General features: G+C 40.8%; 1 protein-coding gene across 1 annotated transcript in view; it reads left to right on the top strand.

Moving 5' to 3' along the window:
- OSTN (osteocrin) overlaps positions 1 to 13,031 on the top strand; it is a 71,972-nt gene extending 58,941 nt beyond the window's left edge. Inside the window, exons 2-5 of the mRNA XM_039385326.1 lie at positions 5,478 to 5,576; positions 8,282 to 8,499; positions 11,770 to 11,849; positions 12,147 to 13,031. Of these exons, the coding sequence (XP_039241260.1) occupies positions 5,478 to 5,576; positions 8,282 to 8,499; positions 11,770 to 11,849; positions 12,147 to 12,169 (420 nt within the window). The 3' untranslated portion in view covers positions 12,170 to 13,031. The remainder of the gene's footprint in view (positions 1 to 5,477; positions 5,577 to 8,281; positions 8,500 to 11,769; positions 11,850 to 12,146) is intronic.
- Positions 13,032 to 15,690: the final 2,659 nt, after the last annotated feature.

The following is a 15,690-nucleotide window of genomic DNA, read 5'->3' as shown; positions in this document are numbered from 1 at the left end:
CAGAATTTGTTTGTCTAGTAAATCAGCATGAATGTTTGAATCTCATTAAGTGTTCCAGTGCCATACTTTTCTCTTAAGAGCTTATCTTGAAGGATATTTTTTTACCAGACATTAAATAGTCTGTTATTATATTGATAGCATATTTTGCTAATACACTCTTTATATTAGGTGTGATGAACTTCTTCTTATCATTTCAATACTGTTAGGAAAGAAGATAATTTTTCTAATATAGGAAAACACTTTCTATTTCTTGATTTTTATTGATAAAAAGCTTTCTTATTTTTGCTTTAAATGCTGAAGATGGCACTCTAACAATGAATAGTTGTTGGTTCTTGTGCTAAAGATGAAGGAAGAAAGCTGAATGTCAAGTTAGAAATGTTAAGAAAAGCTGGCATGTATAAATAGCATAGGGTTGAAACTTTGTTGGCAATGAAGAATAGCCTAATTTGGTTTCCATTGTACATACCAGGAATACTGCAGCTCACTCAATTATCTTACTGAGGAAAGGTGAAAATAGGTTTTTCCCACTAAGAGGTATTTTCTTACTCTGCATAGCATCCTTCTTATTTAATAGTCCCTCAGCTTCTAGATGGCCTTTACCACTTCTGTTTGTGTCCTGTGTCATGGTCTCCTACTTTTATGGTATTAATGTGAATTTTGGGTTTTTAATTTCTAAAATCCGTTGCTAGAAATTGATTTATTGCACAGTGTACTCAGCTTAGAAAGATGTCCAGCTTGTGTCCTTTCTGCCCATTATAAAGAGAAGTGTCCTCCTCCATTCTTTATAGCCACTTGATTTCATGCCCTTTATCCACAGGGAGACATGAGTACCATGACTGATGGGTCTTCCACAAGTGTTTGCCCACCTTTGTCGATTAAATTTTCCTGAATCATGCCTGTGTCTGTTAAGCAAAGGTACCCTTACATGGCTCTATTCATTTAGACACTTCTTGAACTCCACATGGAAATTAGAGGGGCACCTTTCCATCCTTTCTCCACATGAGCCGCGTGATGTGTGTGCTGCTCCCACAAACATTGCATCTTGTGTGGGCAGGGTCAGTGCAGAGTCCAGTCAAGCCCTGCAGGGACTAAGCCATGACTGAATCTGTTTTATCAGAATACAAATGGTAGGAACAATTGTCTACTTGAGCATCCTCCGAGCAAAAGCACAGCTATCAAACAGGCAAAGGTGACTATAGTGGTGATATAAAAACATGTCAGGACCCAACACTAGAAATCATGTTACAGGGAATGGAGTTATTAAAATGAAGGCTATGAAAAGCAATGAGTAATTTTGAGTGCCTTCTTGAGAAACCTTTAAGGAACTTCATTTTCAGAAAATGGAACATCCTTGGCCTTGAAATACTGTGTGACCAGAATTTTCATTTGGGACACAAAAATACCTAGGCCTTATCTCAAAATAACTAGTCAGGCACCTCTTGCATAAGTTTATGAATTTTAAATTCCCTCTGGTTCCATCAGATGAAACCTACCTGCATCTATTTATCTACACAGTCAGGAAACTGAAATTGAAGGGAAATCACATTGGAACAGCTAATAAAATATATGGCATTGTTTAAAAATCTACACCTACCCCAGGAAACACATTATTAATAACATAAGGGCCTGACACTGGCAGCTTACATTTCATTTTGCCATGCAAGTCCCATGCTTCAATGTCTTGCTTCAGTATCTTTTAGAAAGAGGTATGTGAGAAGTGTTCCATATCTCATCTGTGGAATGACAACAAAACCACCACTCTAACCTAGTTTTGGGCTCTGCTTTTTTTTTTTTTTTTTTTTTCCTGAGGATGGGATTTGTTTTGATTTTTCTGCCTTTTCCTTGACATTTACATGACTATGAAATTGCACCTGAGATACACAGGGGCCCTTAGCAGTTTCTGAAATCACTAGAACTGCTGATGTGGGCACATTTTTGGCTTTGTGATAATATATATGATCAGAGGATTTGCCCTACAACTTTCAAAAGTAATGCAAATTTGTTCCAGCACTAGCAGACTTATTCTTAGAGCTTCACACAAACTACATTTAAGTTGTTCTTTTGGTAAGATAATCATCCATCTTAATTTTTTTGGACAAGGCGTATTCCTGTCAGTATGCACGCTGAGGCTAATGAGGCCAATGTTAGTATTCAGTGGTACATTTGATTGAGATAGGTAGCAGCAGTCAATATTCTATTTTGTGGCACTAGAGCAGCAACAAAATACCCCAGTAACTGGCTTGGAGACACAGCTTGTGATTCCCCCAGCTGGATGGAATCTACATTCACAACTAACAGCTGATGGAGGTTTACCAGTACTAGTCCAGTGTTCATATAACAGAAGGACTGGAGGCCTAAAAGGCACTGCCAGGAGCTTCCCAGTGCCTATGGGACAGTCATGCCTTGGCTTTACATCAGATCAGTTTGGGAGCATCCAGGACCAAACCTCAAGGGATTCTCTGCTCAGCCACAAGGTGCTCATTGGAGGAGCAAAGTCCTCGTTTGCAGGTGAGCTCGGACACATCCTGTGTTGGTGCTGCAGCACCAAGCAGAGCACTGTCATCAATATAGTGGCAGCTGAAGTGAAAGATTACGGTGCAAGGCATGATGTCTTGCCTCGGTTCTCTTGCTAACAGGCCAGTAAGAAAAATAAGGCCCTTGTAATTTATGCTTGCAGAGTAATCTCCACAGTAATGTGAAATATGATAGTTCAAATGGGTAAGAACAATGATAGCTGTTTCCGTTTTTGACAGGCAATGGGTTTGGAGCTTGGTGATGAATTGCATTCTGTCTGCAGTTTGTTCAGCCCACTTATCTTCAGGATGTCATTTTGGTTTTTGTTTTTTTCTTTAAAAGAAAAACATCTTTTAAGTCCTTTGGTTGGATGTTGGAGACTTAACAGTTTCTGTTTGGTAAAGTGTTTTGCTTTCTTGTGATCTTTCCTTGGAAAATGGCTCTTTACAGATTCCTAAGTAAAAGTTTTGTATGTTTATCCTGCTTTGATAAGGTAGAATAATGTTCTCTCTTTTATCTTTAATTTTATTTTAATTGGACCTGCAACAAAGTTACCTAATTATATGAGGAATTTTAGTTTTGACACATTTTAAGCTGAAGTATCACTGAGACACATAAATATGTCTGAATTTCAGACTTGCAATTACATTTAGAGAAGGGTAAACCATATTTTCAGTCAGATAACAACAGACCCTGAGACAATAAAGACATGGCATTATACCCCAATCCCCTGACCTAGCTCTGTGAAATTAGTGGTGAAGAATTTTCTGGAAGGATGGAAATTCAGTACATATAGTAAGGGGCGTGTCTTGCAAAGGCTTGTCAGAGCTTTGCTTATTCTCAATCAGTAAGAAATACTGTAAATCCTCACTTAAGGTCTCTCTTGGAATGTATCAAGGTAAAATTTGGAGGGGGTGAAGCAGTAGCCAGTGCACGGCTGGGAAAACCCTATTTCAGCAGGAGGGCTCTGCTTACCCAATTACAACAGATGAGCTCAAGGAGAAAAACTAACAACTGCTTTTAACAACTAAGGTCCTATGCCATGGCTGAAGGTGGAAAGCTAAGTCCCAAACTGGCAGAAGAAAGTAAGATTTTAATTATATTTACATAATCCTCATTGCACCATTAGTTTTGCAAATATTTTTCTGGAACTAAACTGCTCCCCTACAACAACCCTGCTTCCTTCTCCTGCCTTGGTCCCATTGCTGCATGAAAATCAGTAAAACAGGGTCTTGCTGGACTGAAGTTTTGCTCCCTTTTCAGTCAGTGACACTGACTCTTAGCTGCTCCTTCCCATGGGAACTAGAGCCAAGCTTTAAGTCCTTACAATTTCCTCTGCTTCTAATTTCACTGGCGGCAAGTTCTGACCAGTTAATCAAATGTCTTTTGTGTTGCAGGTGCCTTAGTGTTTATTTTGATTAGCGTACCAGTTGCTATTTTTAGCTCTTTGGTCTTTGGGTTGAATGAATACCAGCATAGATCTTAAATCATAATAAACATGTGTTTTTAACCTTGCCATTTATTTTTACATCTCTGTATCCAAATAATCAGGATGTGGTTACCTGTGAAGGTAGTAGACTGCTACTTCAAATTTCAATGCACACCCACATACAAAAATATACATTGTAGAGGGTCACAGCTTTAGAAACACCCAGTCAGACCCTTGTGTTTATGTCAAGCAGTGGCTGTTGCTATCAGACTGAGAAACAGTGGTACTGCCTGATTTACTACTCTAACTTTATCCTTTGATTCCAGTGAACTAAGTCTGCCTCACCCCTACAGAGTAATCACCAGCTTTTTTCCTAACTGCTGATCCCTCATGTACCACATTAAAAAAATAAGTATATATATATAGAAAATAGGGTAACCAAATAACAGAAGCACGTGTAAAATGTTTTGAAGAAGCTAAGCGAGAAACAGAGTTTTGAGTTTGCTGCAAGTGTTATATCTTTTTAAAAATGGACTCCAAATGCTTTTGAGGTTTTACTCTTTTGTAGTGTGGGGAAAAAGTAAAAACCAGTGTTTTACCATGTGTTTGCTGCCTGATCTAATGAGAAATTTTCTACACAAAGGATAAAACAACCATTATGCATTATATAAACGTATTTATACACCCTTTCCATTTCTGCTTTTGCCAAGTGGAGATTCAGCAAAGAATGGCAGAATCAGATTTGAGTTATACTCTGGGGCAGGACCTGGAGACAGAGAAATCAGGAAATTAACAGATGCTTTTGGCACTAGAGGCTCCAGCCTAGTTCTTATTAGCATCAGCTAAAATATTCCCACCTGAGTCAGTTGGAGGCACATCAGGTTTTAAGAGCTAGATCCAAACAAGGGCTTAAACAACGTAGGCTAAACCCATGGCCCAAGACAATCCCTGGAGCAAGGAGCTTCACAATCCCAACCCTCACAAAGCTTTTCCCAGGTGTGTCAACTGGACAGTTTTATTCCAGGATTCCCTTGGAAGTTGTGGCTACCCTTAGGTCATGTTAGAGGACTAGTGAAATGCAGCCTTGCTTTCAAAATGCTGCTGGAGAGGTATGTGATTGCTGTCACAGCTTTAAGCACCTCTCCAGCATGTGGAGAGGTCAGGGTCAACCTGGTCAACCTACCAGCCAAAGTCTCCCTGCTGACAAATGAGCATCTAGTTCACCTGGTTTTAACACAAGTTTGCATTCATCACAGCTGCTGCTGCAAGGACTGCCCCACTGTGCAGAAAGGAATCAAAAGATTTGCAGGGCTGTAAAGGAGCAGAAGAGGGAGCTGATTCTTCATGGGAAGGTGAAGAGCATTCAGCTGACACTATCTGGTTGCTGGGGTTTATGCAGTGACTGTTGGTTAAAAAAAAAATTACAGCCACAGGAAGAGAGTCTCCCTTTGTTTTTACTTCTTTAAGGCCTTTAGAGCAAGATTCCTGAGGGAACATAGCTGTGGAGTCATTAACAGACTGTTCTCCTTTGCAGATGCTGCAGTTCCAGCTTGTGGTGGTGCATTTGGCCCTTGTGATTGCCCTGCTGTGGTGGCACTCTAGCTCAGTGCTCCTTGCCGAGGCAGCCCCAGAGGTAGGTGAATGTTTCTGGTGGTTGTCATGTAACTGCTCTCCCTTGGGTGTTTTTGGCCACAGAGTGTGGAAGACACCAAAGTACCTAAATAGTGTTGGAGAATATTGACTCTGCAAGGGCAGAAGAGGAGCCCAGTGAAGAAAGATGCAAATTGCATGGCTCTGGGAGGACAGACAGAATGAAGTTCCATCCAAATTCTCACAACCTCTCCTGAAACACCATGGGATCTCCTGTGTATTAAAACATTGTCCAGTGGATAGAGAACTTCCTGAAGAGGGGAAGGAGGTGATGGCAGGGGGGAATGTGAACTCCTCTAACACTGAAGGGGAAGTGTAATTCTTCTTAAAGACAAATAATAGCATGAGAAGGCTGCAGCTTCCAGAAGCCATAAGGAGATCCCCGAGAGGAGATCACTTGCACAAAAGTTACAAATTAAAGGAGACAGAATAGACCAGGAGGGGGAAGGAGCCAAGTCACTTGCCTGAGCTTGAGAAGGAAAGCAGCAGATGAAATGGGAGAGTTGTCTCATGTTTCATCCAAGATGACATGCAGGGGTTACACCTGAAAATACTTCTCCTGCATTCTCTATTTTTAGTCAACTTGACATATGCCAGATTTGGCAGGAAACATATTTATGTAATGCCATGAAAAAAAAAAAAATCAAGTATCTAAAAGTTTAGTCAAAGTAGCACTGTTTCGCTGTAGGGCCTTTATATAGGTTTAAAATTAGATGCGTACTGAAGAATACTGCTGGATCCTTCTACCTTGCTCTCTGTCTTCACATAAGCATGTCCTGACTCCTGACTATACAAAAGCACTGCAGCAGCTGCTGTTCTGGTGCCACAGAGACCTGGTATTGTGTCTATATCAGTGGTAGATTTTTGTGAAAAGAATATAAGAACAGAACGTCTTTGGACGCTTCTTGATCTAGAGCCTTGCACTGGACCAGGGCATGTTTTAGCTGCTGATGGGCCAGAATTTGTCTTTGAAAGAGTTTAAAATCTCAGTATCTATGACGTCCTTTGGCAAAGCACTCCCCTTCATCTACAGGCTGTGTTTAAAAAGTAACTCCTTATATTTATTTTAAATCCACCATCTGGTGACTTCCCTGGGTGGACTGAGGAGCTCTTCTTCTTGAGGAAAAAAATTACCAGTCTTTATTCACCTCATTGATGTTCATAACTTTATAAATCCATTGTATCTCTGCACCCCACTCTCATCTCTGCTTATCTCTGAAGTTGTATTTGGTTCAGTGGTTCACCATAGGAAAACTCTTTTCTACTTCTGATGACTGCTTTAGCTATCTCCTTACTTCTTACAATTCTATTATATCTTTTTAAGACAAAGTAAGTGGGACTGCAAAGTAGTCAAGAGCAGAGGCTATTTTTGACCTTCTAGTTTCAAGTGTTATTCTAGATAGGTATCCCCACTAACCGAAAGGGAGAGTTGAGTCTTTTTTAAAGACCTTATATTGTTGCAAGCTTATATAAAAGTTTTATAACCCTGAAAAAAAACAGAAAGTGTTGCTCTGTGTACTTGAGGCTCATAAAAAGTAGAGTCAGAGGACAATGTGAGATCCTTTACAAAAGTATCAACAGTGCTACATCATTTGTGTGATCATTGTGGACATGTACTCCTTCTCATATAAAGGTCACAGTTTTATACACTCCATCACTGCTTATGCCACCCATCAAGTGGTGGGAAACATCCCCACTCAGCTGCGGTGTGGACCACAGTAGACAGGCACATTGCATCACCCATGTGACGCCTCTTTACATTTGCACTAAAACCACTGTGTATGAATAAGAAAGATAGTGGTGTGCTTCTAATAGAATAAAACCTGTTTCAAGGCATAAGTTATAATTTTTTTTTATCTAATTCTGTGAAGATCAAGTGGAGCAAGAAGGCAAACATTTTATCTGAAGACAGAATGATTTGAGCTTGCTTTTGCAGACTAGCTGCTGCACTGTATTTTTCTGTTCTATGTAAAGCAAATATTTAACTTTGGTTTGTTTAATTTCTCTCTTGATAGACCCCAATATTCTCAGCTATTCTGATAACAAAGTAGAGTTTGGTTTTGAAATGGTGTTAAGCCTAATGTTGTAACTAAGGTTCAAACTGTTGCGTCCACTCAACATACTGTTCTTTCCTTTCCTCCTCCCCGTGTACTGTTACTGCATAAATTCTTTAAATGTCAGTGCTGAGCAAGTTTATTTTGGGATATGTTTTGCATAACTATTAATTAATTTGTCGTATTTGGATGGAAAATTCTGTATAAGTTTTAATTACTACTTATTAGCATTCATTTAAAAAACAAAAATCAGTTTCCTGAAAACTATCAGGGTAGATGTTGGAGTTGGGTAATGGTGATTGCATTTTTTAGAAGTATTAAACCACTCAGCTCATGCTATAAGGATACTAATCACAGTGCTGAGATAAGGATAGTGGGATGACCTGCAAAAATAGGCTTTGTGAAGCAATAAATTTTGATATTTCTTGCAATAATGAAAGCAAGTCCAATTCTATAAAAAAAATTAATTTCCAGACTTTGAGGGCAAAATCCTTTCAGGGGAAAATGGCCACATTTCACAGAAGGTCCCAATTTCAGTGTCCCAGTGTATTTGCAGGACTGCTGCTGTGACACTGGTTGAGATGTTTTTTCTGGAACCTGAGCAGCCAGCACACTTTATTGCTTTCTTTTGCAGCCTTTGGAGCCTTCTGCTGCTCTGGGCATGGGAGCACCTCCCATTGCCAGTGAAGAGAAGTCAGCCACCGACCTGGCAGACAAACTGTTCCTTCTTGATGACTTGGTGTCTCTGGAGAACGAGGTGACTGAGACCAAGAAGAAAAGAAGCTTCCCAGGATTTGGCTCTCCAATTGACAGAATTTCTTCAACCTCTGTGGATGCTAAAAGCAAACAGAGGTAAATTCTTAGATGCTCTTACCAGTGATAAAGTTGGTAGAAGGCTCTATTAGTAGGTGCTCTGGGTACTGATGGGTTGGCTTTAGCCATCAACAGGTTTGCTGGTCAGTTGTGAGGTGCCTCTGATCAGGAACCATTCTGGTTGCACTGTCCATAATCCTTCAGCTGTGCTGTATAACACATGAACTAGTTCATTTATCCCTACAATACTGTACAGCTACAGTATTGTACAGAACATTCACGAATACATGATTTTTCAGTACACTTCTTTCCACTGATATGAACTAAACTTCAGTTTAAAACTACGTTTTTGATTGTGAGATTATTTAAAACAAAAATATGCCTGAGGGGCAGGGCTAGGTGCTCCCGAGGCTGGGGTGGAAAGAAGGTATAGTGATGTGCATGTTTTAAATAGCAGCATGAAGAACACATCATGAAAATGGGCACAGATAGTAGAATAAGCTTCAAGACCATGACCAGCTTTGGATAAGTAAGGGTTTAATCAATACATCAACACCTTCATGGCATGTGTGTGAAGATAAGCATGTTTATAACAGGGCTAAGCAATGATGTTCAATACAGCTGGGGAGAGACAGTGACTTTGGGCCAAAGCTCAAAGGGCTCTTTGCTGTATCTGAAAGAGCTTAGCTGTCTTGTTCTGTTCTTCTGGTAACTGTCTTCTTTTGGATGGAATCCCTAATGCCACAAAGTATTTTTAATAACATGCTTAAAGCTTAATCTGGAAGTGGAAAGTATTCATGAGAGCCAGTCAATATTATAAGTATTTTTTTCAAGCGAAGTTTTGCAATATTTTCTTGCTGTTTTTCCATTTATCCACCCTGTCTGCCAGTAGGACTGTTTGACTGCAGCCAAAAGCGATGAAATACGAAATTTTTAAAACCTTGAGTAGAACTATTCTGTTCCGTATGTCTCTTCAAGAGGTCAAAATCAGCTCACTCTTTGTTTGCTTTTTAGCATATTTTCCCTTTTCAGGGGAAGAAATAGAAGGTCATTTTTGAAGCTGCTGTACTTTTTTGCAAAGGTACATGGTATTCCCAGTTTGTCTCATGCTTTTTGGATGGAAACCTTCTTTCATTCTACGTGCAATACAAGAGGAAAAAAACCAAAACAAACACACATAAAAAAGAGAAATTGTGGTGAAAATTGTCCGTGCTTTCTAGCAGCTTGTCTCTGAATAATGAGCTCATGCTCATTGCACAAAATTCCACCTTTTCCAGCATCAGTTTGCAGTTTTGCATTGGGATTATCACCTTGGGGAGCTGATTAGCTTTTACGTTTGGGGTTGAGTTACTTATTAGAACCATCTGAGCTGCCTTGATCACTGTACTGGTACTGCCATCAGCATGGAACACAGATCAGGTGGGTGCTATGAAACAGTAGTAAGGCTCTGCCCTTTGATGGAAACAGGCAGAGGCTGCTGCACTTAGAGGAGTAAAACAGAGGACTGAGCACTCTGTCACCCAGAAGAGAACAGCTCATTTCTATATGAGCTGAGACAGTTACCTTTAGAGACCAGGAAATTACTTAGTGAAAGCTGATAAATAGATTGAGCCCCCTGAATCAATAGAGTCAGTGTGTTTAGTGCCTGGCATACAAGAGAAACTTTTGGAAAAGAGCAGATCAAATATAAGTCCACTTAACAGATTGTTCTGGCACCCCCTGGTTACACCAGAGCCCAGATCCTGGTCCTGCACATCAACATCAACGTAATGCTTTAAAAGCATAGGAAAAGCATGCAGGAAGGTGGAAATCTTCAAGAGAGGTAAAAAGATCCAAAGGCAGAGGGAGAGAAAGAGGCTCTGGGAATCTTAGACAAGGCTGTTTTAAGGAGGAAACGTCACTTTGTCTCTAGTAAGTGATGAAAGAGGGCCAGCGTGGTTTGGAGGGTGGAGCGGTGGCTGTGCTGCTCTGACGCAGGGTGGCCACAAGAGGGGATGCTCCGCTGCGCTGCCTTTCTCGTAGGCATCACTTCACAATTTCCTTATCTAAGTACAGAGCATGACTGTTACAGCTAATGGTGCAGAAACACCACCCTCTCCTCACCCCCGCAATCCAATTCCAATGTGGGGAGTTAATTCCCCTTTTATCCAGCTACATACGACATACACCATCGATTCCCATTTTGTGACCCCATCTGAAAAGCAGCTAAAAAGGAGGCAGTGGGGCTGCAGATACTGGAAGGATGGGTCCGGGCTTCGGCCCATGCCCAGGAGGTATGAGGAAAGGAGCCTGCATGGACTACACAATTCTGGGTGGGGTGTGCGGAGCTTTGAAGCCCCAGTATGAGGGAGCATGGCAGTGCTGACACAGAGTTAAACTTCAGAGCACCAGAGCATGCTCTCCTGCTAGTTACTTTGCAGCTGGCAACTTACAGAACAAGTCCTTAAAAAGGACTGATAAAGAATTAATCTTCCAGGGCTTCTCTTGGACCTGCATTTCACTGGCAGTATTTCTAAAGGAAAAGCTGACATTATTCTCAGCTGCAGGAAATCTTGCCATTTCCACAGTAAATAAAAATAAAACTTCTGCTCGTGGAAAAAATGCTCCAAAAATGCTGAATTAAGATGGGAAAACTTATTGTATATGAAAAGAACCATGAAAAATATTTCTGCATAGAAATTCTTTCACACTTTCCTCATGCCCTCATTCATCAAATTGTCAGGAAACTTACCACATGGAAGAGAAAAACCCAACAAAACCTTCCCATTTTCAACCTCCTCAAAGGATTGCTACTATACAATTTTGATGAACAGTACATAGCCAGAGACCCCATAAGAAAATCCTGCTAGGACTTTTTTAACTTGTCCCCTCTATAACTGTGCAATATTTTCTATCTCCTTGCTTATCTTAGCCCCAGCTGTCCCTGGAGACTTTGAAGATCCAGTCTAATGGGTCACCTGCAGTGTATGAAATAATTCCCCTTTATAAAAGCAGCGTATTGCCTTTCATTTATGAATAGCAGTTAACTTGTGAAGTTATTTGTTTGCTGCTAAGTAAAAGCAGGGATAATGCATCAAGCTCAGACAGTCTCTAAAACAGCTGCAACTCCTGCCTAGTGTTTTGTAAGACAAGTGCAGCATCTTATTTTTAAACACATCTTTGGCTGCTTCTGCGTCACAGTTCTGTCTGAACAATAAGGTGTTAGTGGGATGAATGGAGGAATCAAACATGTAGTAACATTTTGATTATTCATAAGGTGTCTTTTCCCATTTCTTTTCCCTCCTTCTTTGCTCTTTTTTCCCCATGCAGGAAAGTGCTTGAGCTGCCCAAGAGACGGTTTGGAGTTCCTCTTGACCGGATTGGAGTGAACCGCCTCGGCAACACCAAGGGTTAGCAGTTCCTGCAAGTAAGCCAAAGTATTCCAGGTGTGGGCAGGCTCAGAGAACCCACTCGTTCTCACTTACATGGAGGTACTCAAGTCATACCAGTAGGCTCAGAAAGAGTGGCTTAGGAAATTATGGCTTCTTATAACAGGGAATGCCCTAATTTGCCACTGAGTACCTCTCTACAAGAAAACAAGTATTTCTAACATTTTCATCTCTTCTAGACCACCTTACAGTCTGTTTTTCCAAGCCTTGCATTTCTGACATTGGAAAATGTAATGTTTACTGCTTTTTTGCCTACAGGTACTTCTATTCTTTATGACTGATGCTGTATTGGAAACATTACAGAGATACAGAAGATGCATCACAGCATGTCTTGTCCTTGACTAATGATACAACACTCAAGGAATTGACCTCCTGCAAAATCTGTTTCACATTGCATTTTACAAATGTTGCCTTTACAGTAATAACAAATTCAGTTCATCAGGTCAGAATGCTCTCACAGCTGTGCACAATGTCACTGATAGGAAGGAACAGAGAATATGTATATATTTTATTGCATGGCATTTATCTGTTAAACTAGCAGAAGTTTATTATCCTAGCCAGGACTGATAAATTTTTTGGATTGAAAATAAAATTTCGAGAGATGCCAACAACAGTCCATGAAAAGCAGACAGTTTGCTTTGCACGTTTCTTTCAACAGGGGAGTTGTTTGGTAGATGAAGGGAGGATTTAACAGTTATGGGACAAAGCTAGAATTTATTTGAATTGCTGTTTGAGAGAATGATGTCTTTTGCCTTTACTAGGAGTTAGTCTGAGTAAGAACTGTGACGATGCCTTAGTATTTGTCCTGATGTTTTGAGTAGTCTTTCTCTTATCTCTGCACCATATTTAGACATGTTTTCATCGTATAGCAGATCCTGAAATGTGGTGAGACTTTTAGTTTCCTCCTCTAAGCTGATGAATACATTTCACTCCTCCCTATGCATAACATAGGATAGCGTCCAAATATGAAGTCATCTACTTCCTAGACCATCTGCATCATATGCCTTATTTTAGCCTCTTGATGTGTGCACAGGGCATAATCAGACATGTAACTCTAAAAGTTCAAGTATTTCTCACTCTGGTAAAATGTAAACATATCCTCTCCACTTCATTTCAGAGTAATACAGTTTATCTTAAATCCTGTTTCATGCTTTTCACTCCTTTCCAGATTATAAAATATAGCTGAGAAGAGCAGTTTGCTGATATCTCAATGCTCAGATTCCTAGCTAATGTTTTCTAAACATCACATTCTCCTTCTCGGACTTTGGTCCATGTCAGCTAAATTCCTCAGATTGCTATTCTTGGGTATAAACCATCTTCAGCATTGCAAAAGAAGATCCATTGAGAAAGAGATTATGCAGGATTAAGAAAAAAAGTTATTCTTGCAAACACCCTGTGTAAGGCAGAGAATTAAGAGTTAATTTCCTAAATCTTATATGAGGCACAAGGCACCTGGCCATCAGCCTGATGCCTGGCCAACCAGTCACCCCAGCCATTTAGTCCACGCTAGAAAGAAGTCTGCAAATGCAGTCCCAGGCAAGCCCAGAGCCTGTCCTCTGCAGTGCACTGCCACCACCCATCCTGAACCTGCCCTGAGGTTTAGGGAACATTTATCTTCTTGCACTGAGCTCATCCAGACAGTCTGCAGATTATGTGCTTGCAAGGCAGCCATATGTAGGGGCATGGTCAGATTATGGAAGTGATGACCTGACCACCCAAACAGCCGTCAGTCAAAAGCAGCGTGGACAGAGTCATTGCGTGACATATTTTGGAACATTGAGAGCAAGAGGAATCCAGTGCTAACACAGCAGGTTTTCAAAGACACTGGTGGGTCATAAAAGAATTAAACAGTTGGCAGGTATTAGCCTGGGTTTCCAAAAAAGGGGGAGTTTTAAACCCTGATAGCTGTGTGCAGAAATGCCCTTCATCTAAAGGGTAATGTGAAAGCAGAGCAGGACAGAGGTGTCTGCGGTGGTGTTGGTGGAAGCTTCAGTGCTGCTCCCACCTCACTGCATGGATTACTTAGGAGAAAGCAACAGTCTTTTCATTCCTCTGCCCCATCTACCACAGAGCACCCTGAGACCTCCTGTGGCTCAAAAAGCATCTTTAAAATTCATAAATTGGCAAGTGCTGTTTAAAATATGATGCTGTCTGAAAGGCTGAGCACCACAATTTGTTTTTGTAGACAATATTGGATGGCTTCAGCCACTGTGCATAGCGTGGAGATCAACAAATATGAAATGAGGATATACTGCAGCATCCATCGCACGCTAGATTTGTCCTGTGCTGCCTGGATTTGCAAACCCATTCAGATGCCTGTGAGAATTTTCTTCTAATAAATCAACATGGTCAACTAGAACATCCCAGGGAAATCCCTTTAATTATTGCCTGTGGGTCATTAACTTTAGCAAGAGTGAGTGCCCAAGCATGAGTAAGGTATGAGCAGACACCCACAGAAGAGAAGGGTTTCTCTTCTGTGTGTTTAGGGGAAAGGACATGACCCCCACAGTGACATGTAGAGGGTAAGCCTAGGGAGAACATCACCACCTCTGCTTCTAATTAGTCGATTAATTGCATTCAACACAAACTCATCACTGCAGCAGAAGCAGTGGAGTGCCTGTGAGGAAACAGTTGGGTAGTTTAGGTGCCATGAGCACTTGAATAACTGCATTGATAGAATGTAGAACAAAATCACTGCTACACAGCAGGATGCATTACACTCCAGAGAATTCCTATGTCTAGGATCAGAGCAAGCTGTTAAATACCCACAGACACTGTATTCCTTTTCCTGGCTTGCTGATGGGTTGTCACATTGGGTCAGGAAGGCATGGCTACAGCAAGCAGGTGACAGATGGAGCCTACTGCGCTGGCCTTTCATTGGACTGGGATTTCCTGCAAGCTGAAATCATATGAGCTCAACTCCATCTTTGGGCACTCAGTACAGCTCTTGGAATACACTTCCCTTTCAGCTGGAGCACCAAACTCTTAAAGAAAGAGAGACCCTTCTCTTGTCCATAGGGTATAATTTTTTCCTGGGTTCGGTGCTGATGTGAGGGTATGTAAAAGTGTGCTCCCACGTACCTTTTCACTTGCACAAAGGCAACAGAAAATGGGAAATATGTTCTAAGTCACTACCAAGGAAATAACAAATAATTAATGGTAACAGGAAACTGTATTTTGCATGTCATTAAACTTCACTGATATAATGAAGCTGGTTTTATTCCATAGATGCTGGCTTTGGCCTGTAATAGGATGAATAGATCTCCTGTTAATGAAGTACATGCAAGGTACTGCTGTGGTAAGCATGTTCTTCTTGCCAGAGCCCAAGGCAACAAGTGTAGGATGGTAATTACAGCTTTGGGAGAGGTAACATTTTGAAGACTGTGTAGTATGCAAGCTACAGTTAAGTCACATGGCTCAAAAGAGCTGGAGAGAAAGTTCAATGCTAGTCAAAATCATTCCACATATTCACAGTGGCTGTCAGATCCTGCTCTCATTTATACTGTTGCAAACCTCAAAGTTAACATCAGGATTTATTCTGAATTTACACCTTCGGGAACAAGGTCCTTTGTTTTTGCAAATAAATGTGGATACTGTGACTTAAGATTTATATATGTAGGAATCACTGATGGATTGTGATCTCTTCCTTTTGTTAGTCCCTGTACTGACCAGCTAGGTGAGCCAAAAATCTCTGCTGAAAACATCTCTTTGGGGTGAGTAGGTAGAAACCAGTGGTTCTGGTCTAGTCCTATGAGGACAACATCCCACACATCTGTAAGGAAGACCCAGCTCTCATTCCTGA

This window comes from Pipra filicauda, unplaced genomic scaffold (genome assembly GCF_003945595.2).
Source record: "Pipra filicauda isolate LSUMZ 115617 unplaced genomic scaffold, ASM394559v2 scaffold404_size635056_pilon, whole genome shotgun sequence".
NCBI classification, from domain to species: domain Eukaryota; kingdom Metazoa; phylum Chordata; class Aves; order Passeriformes; family Pipridae; genus Pipra; species Pipra filicauda.
Note: the sequence above shows the minus strand (reverse complement) of the source record. Positions and strands in the feature narration are given on the sequence as shown.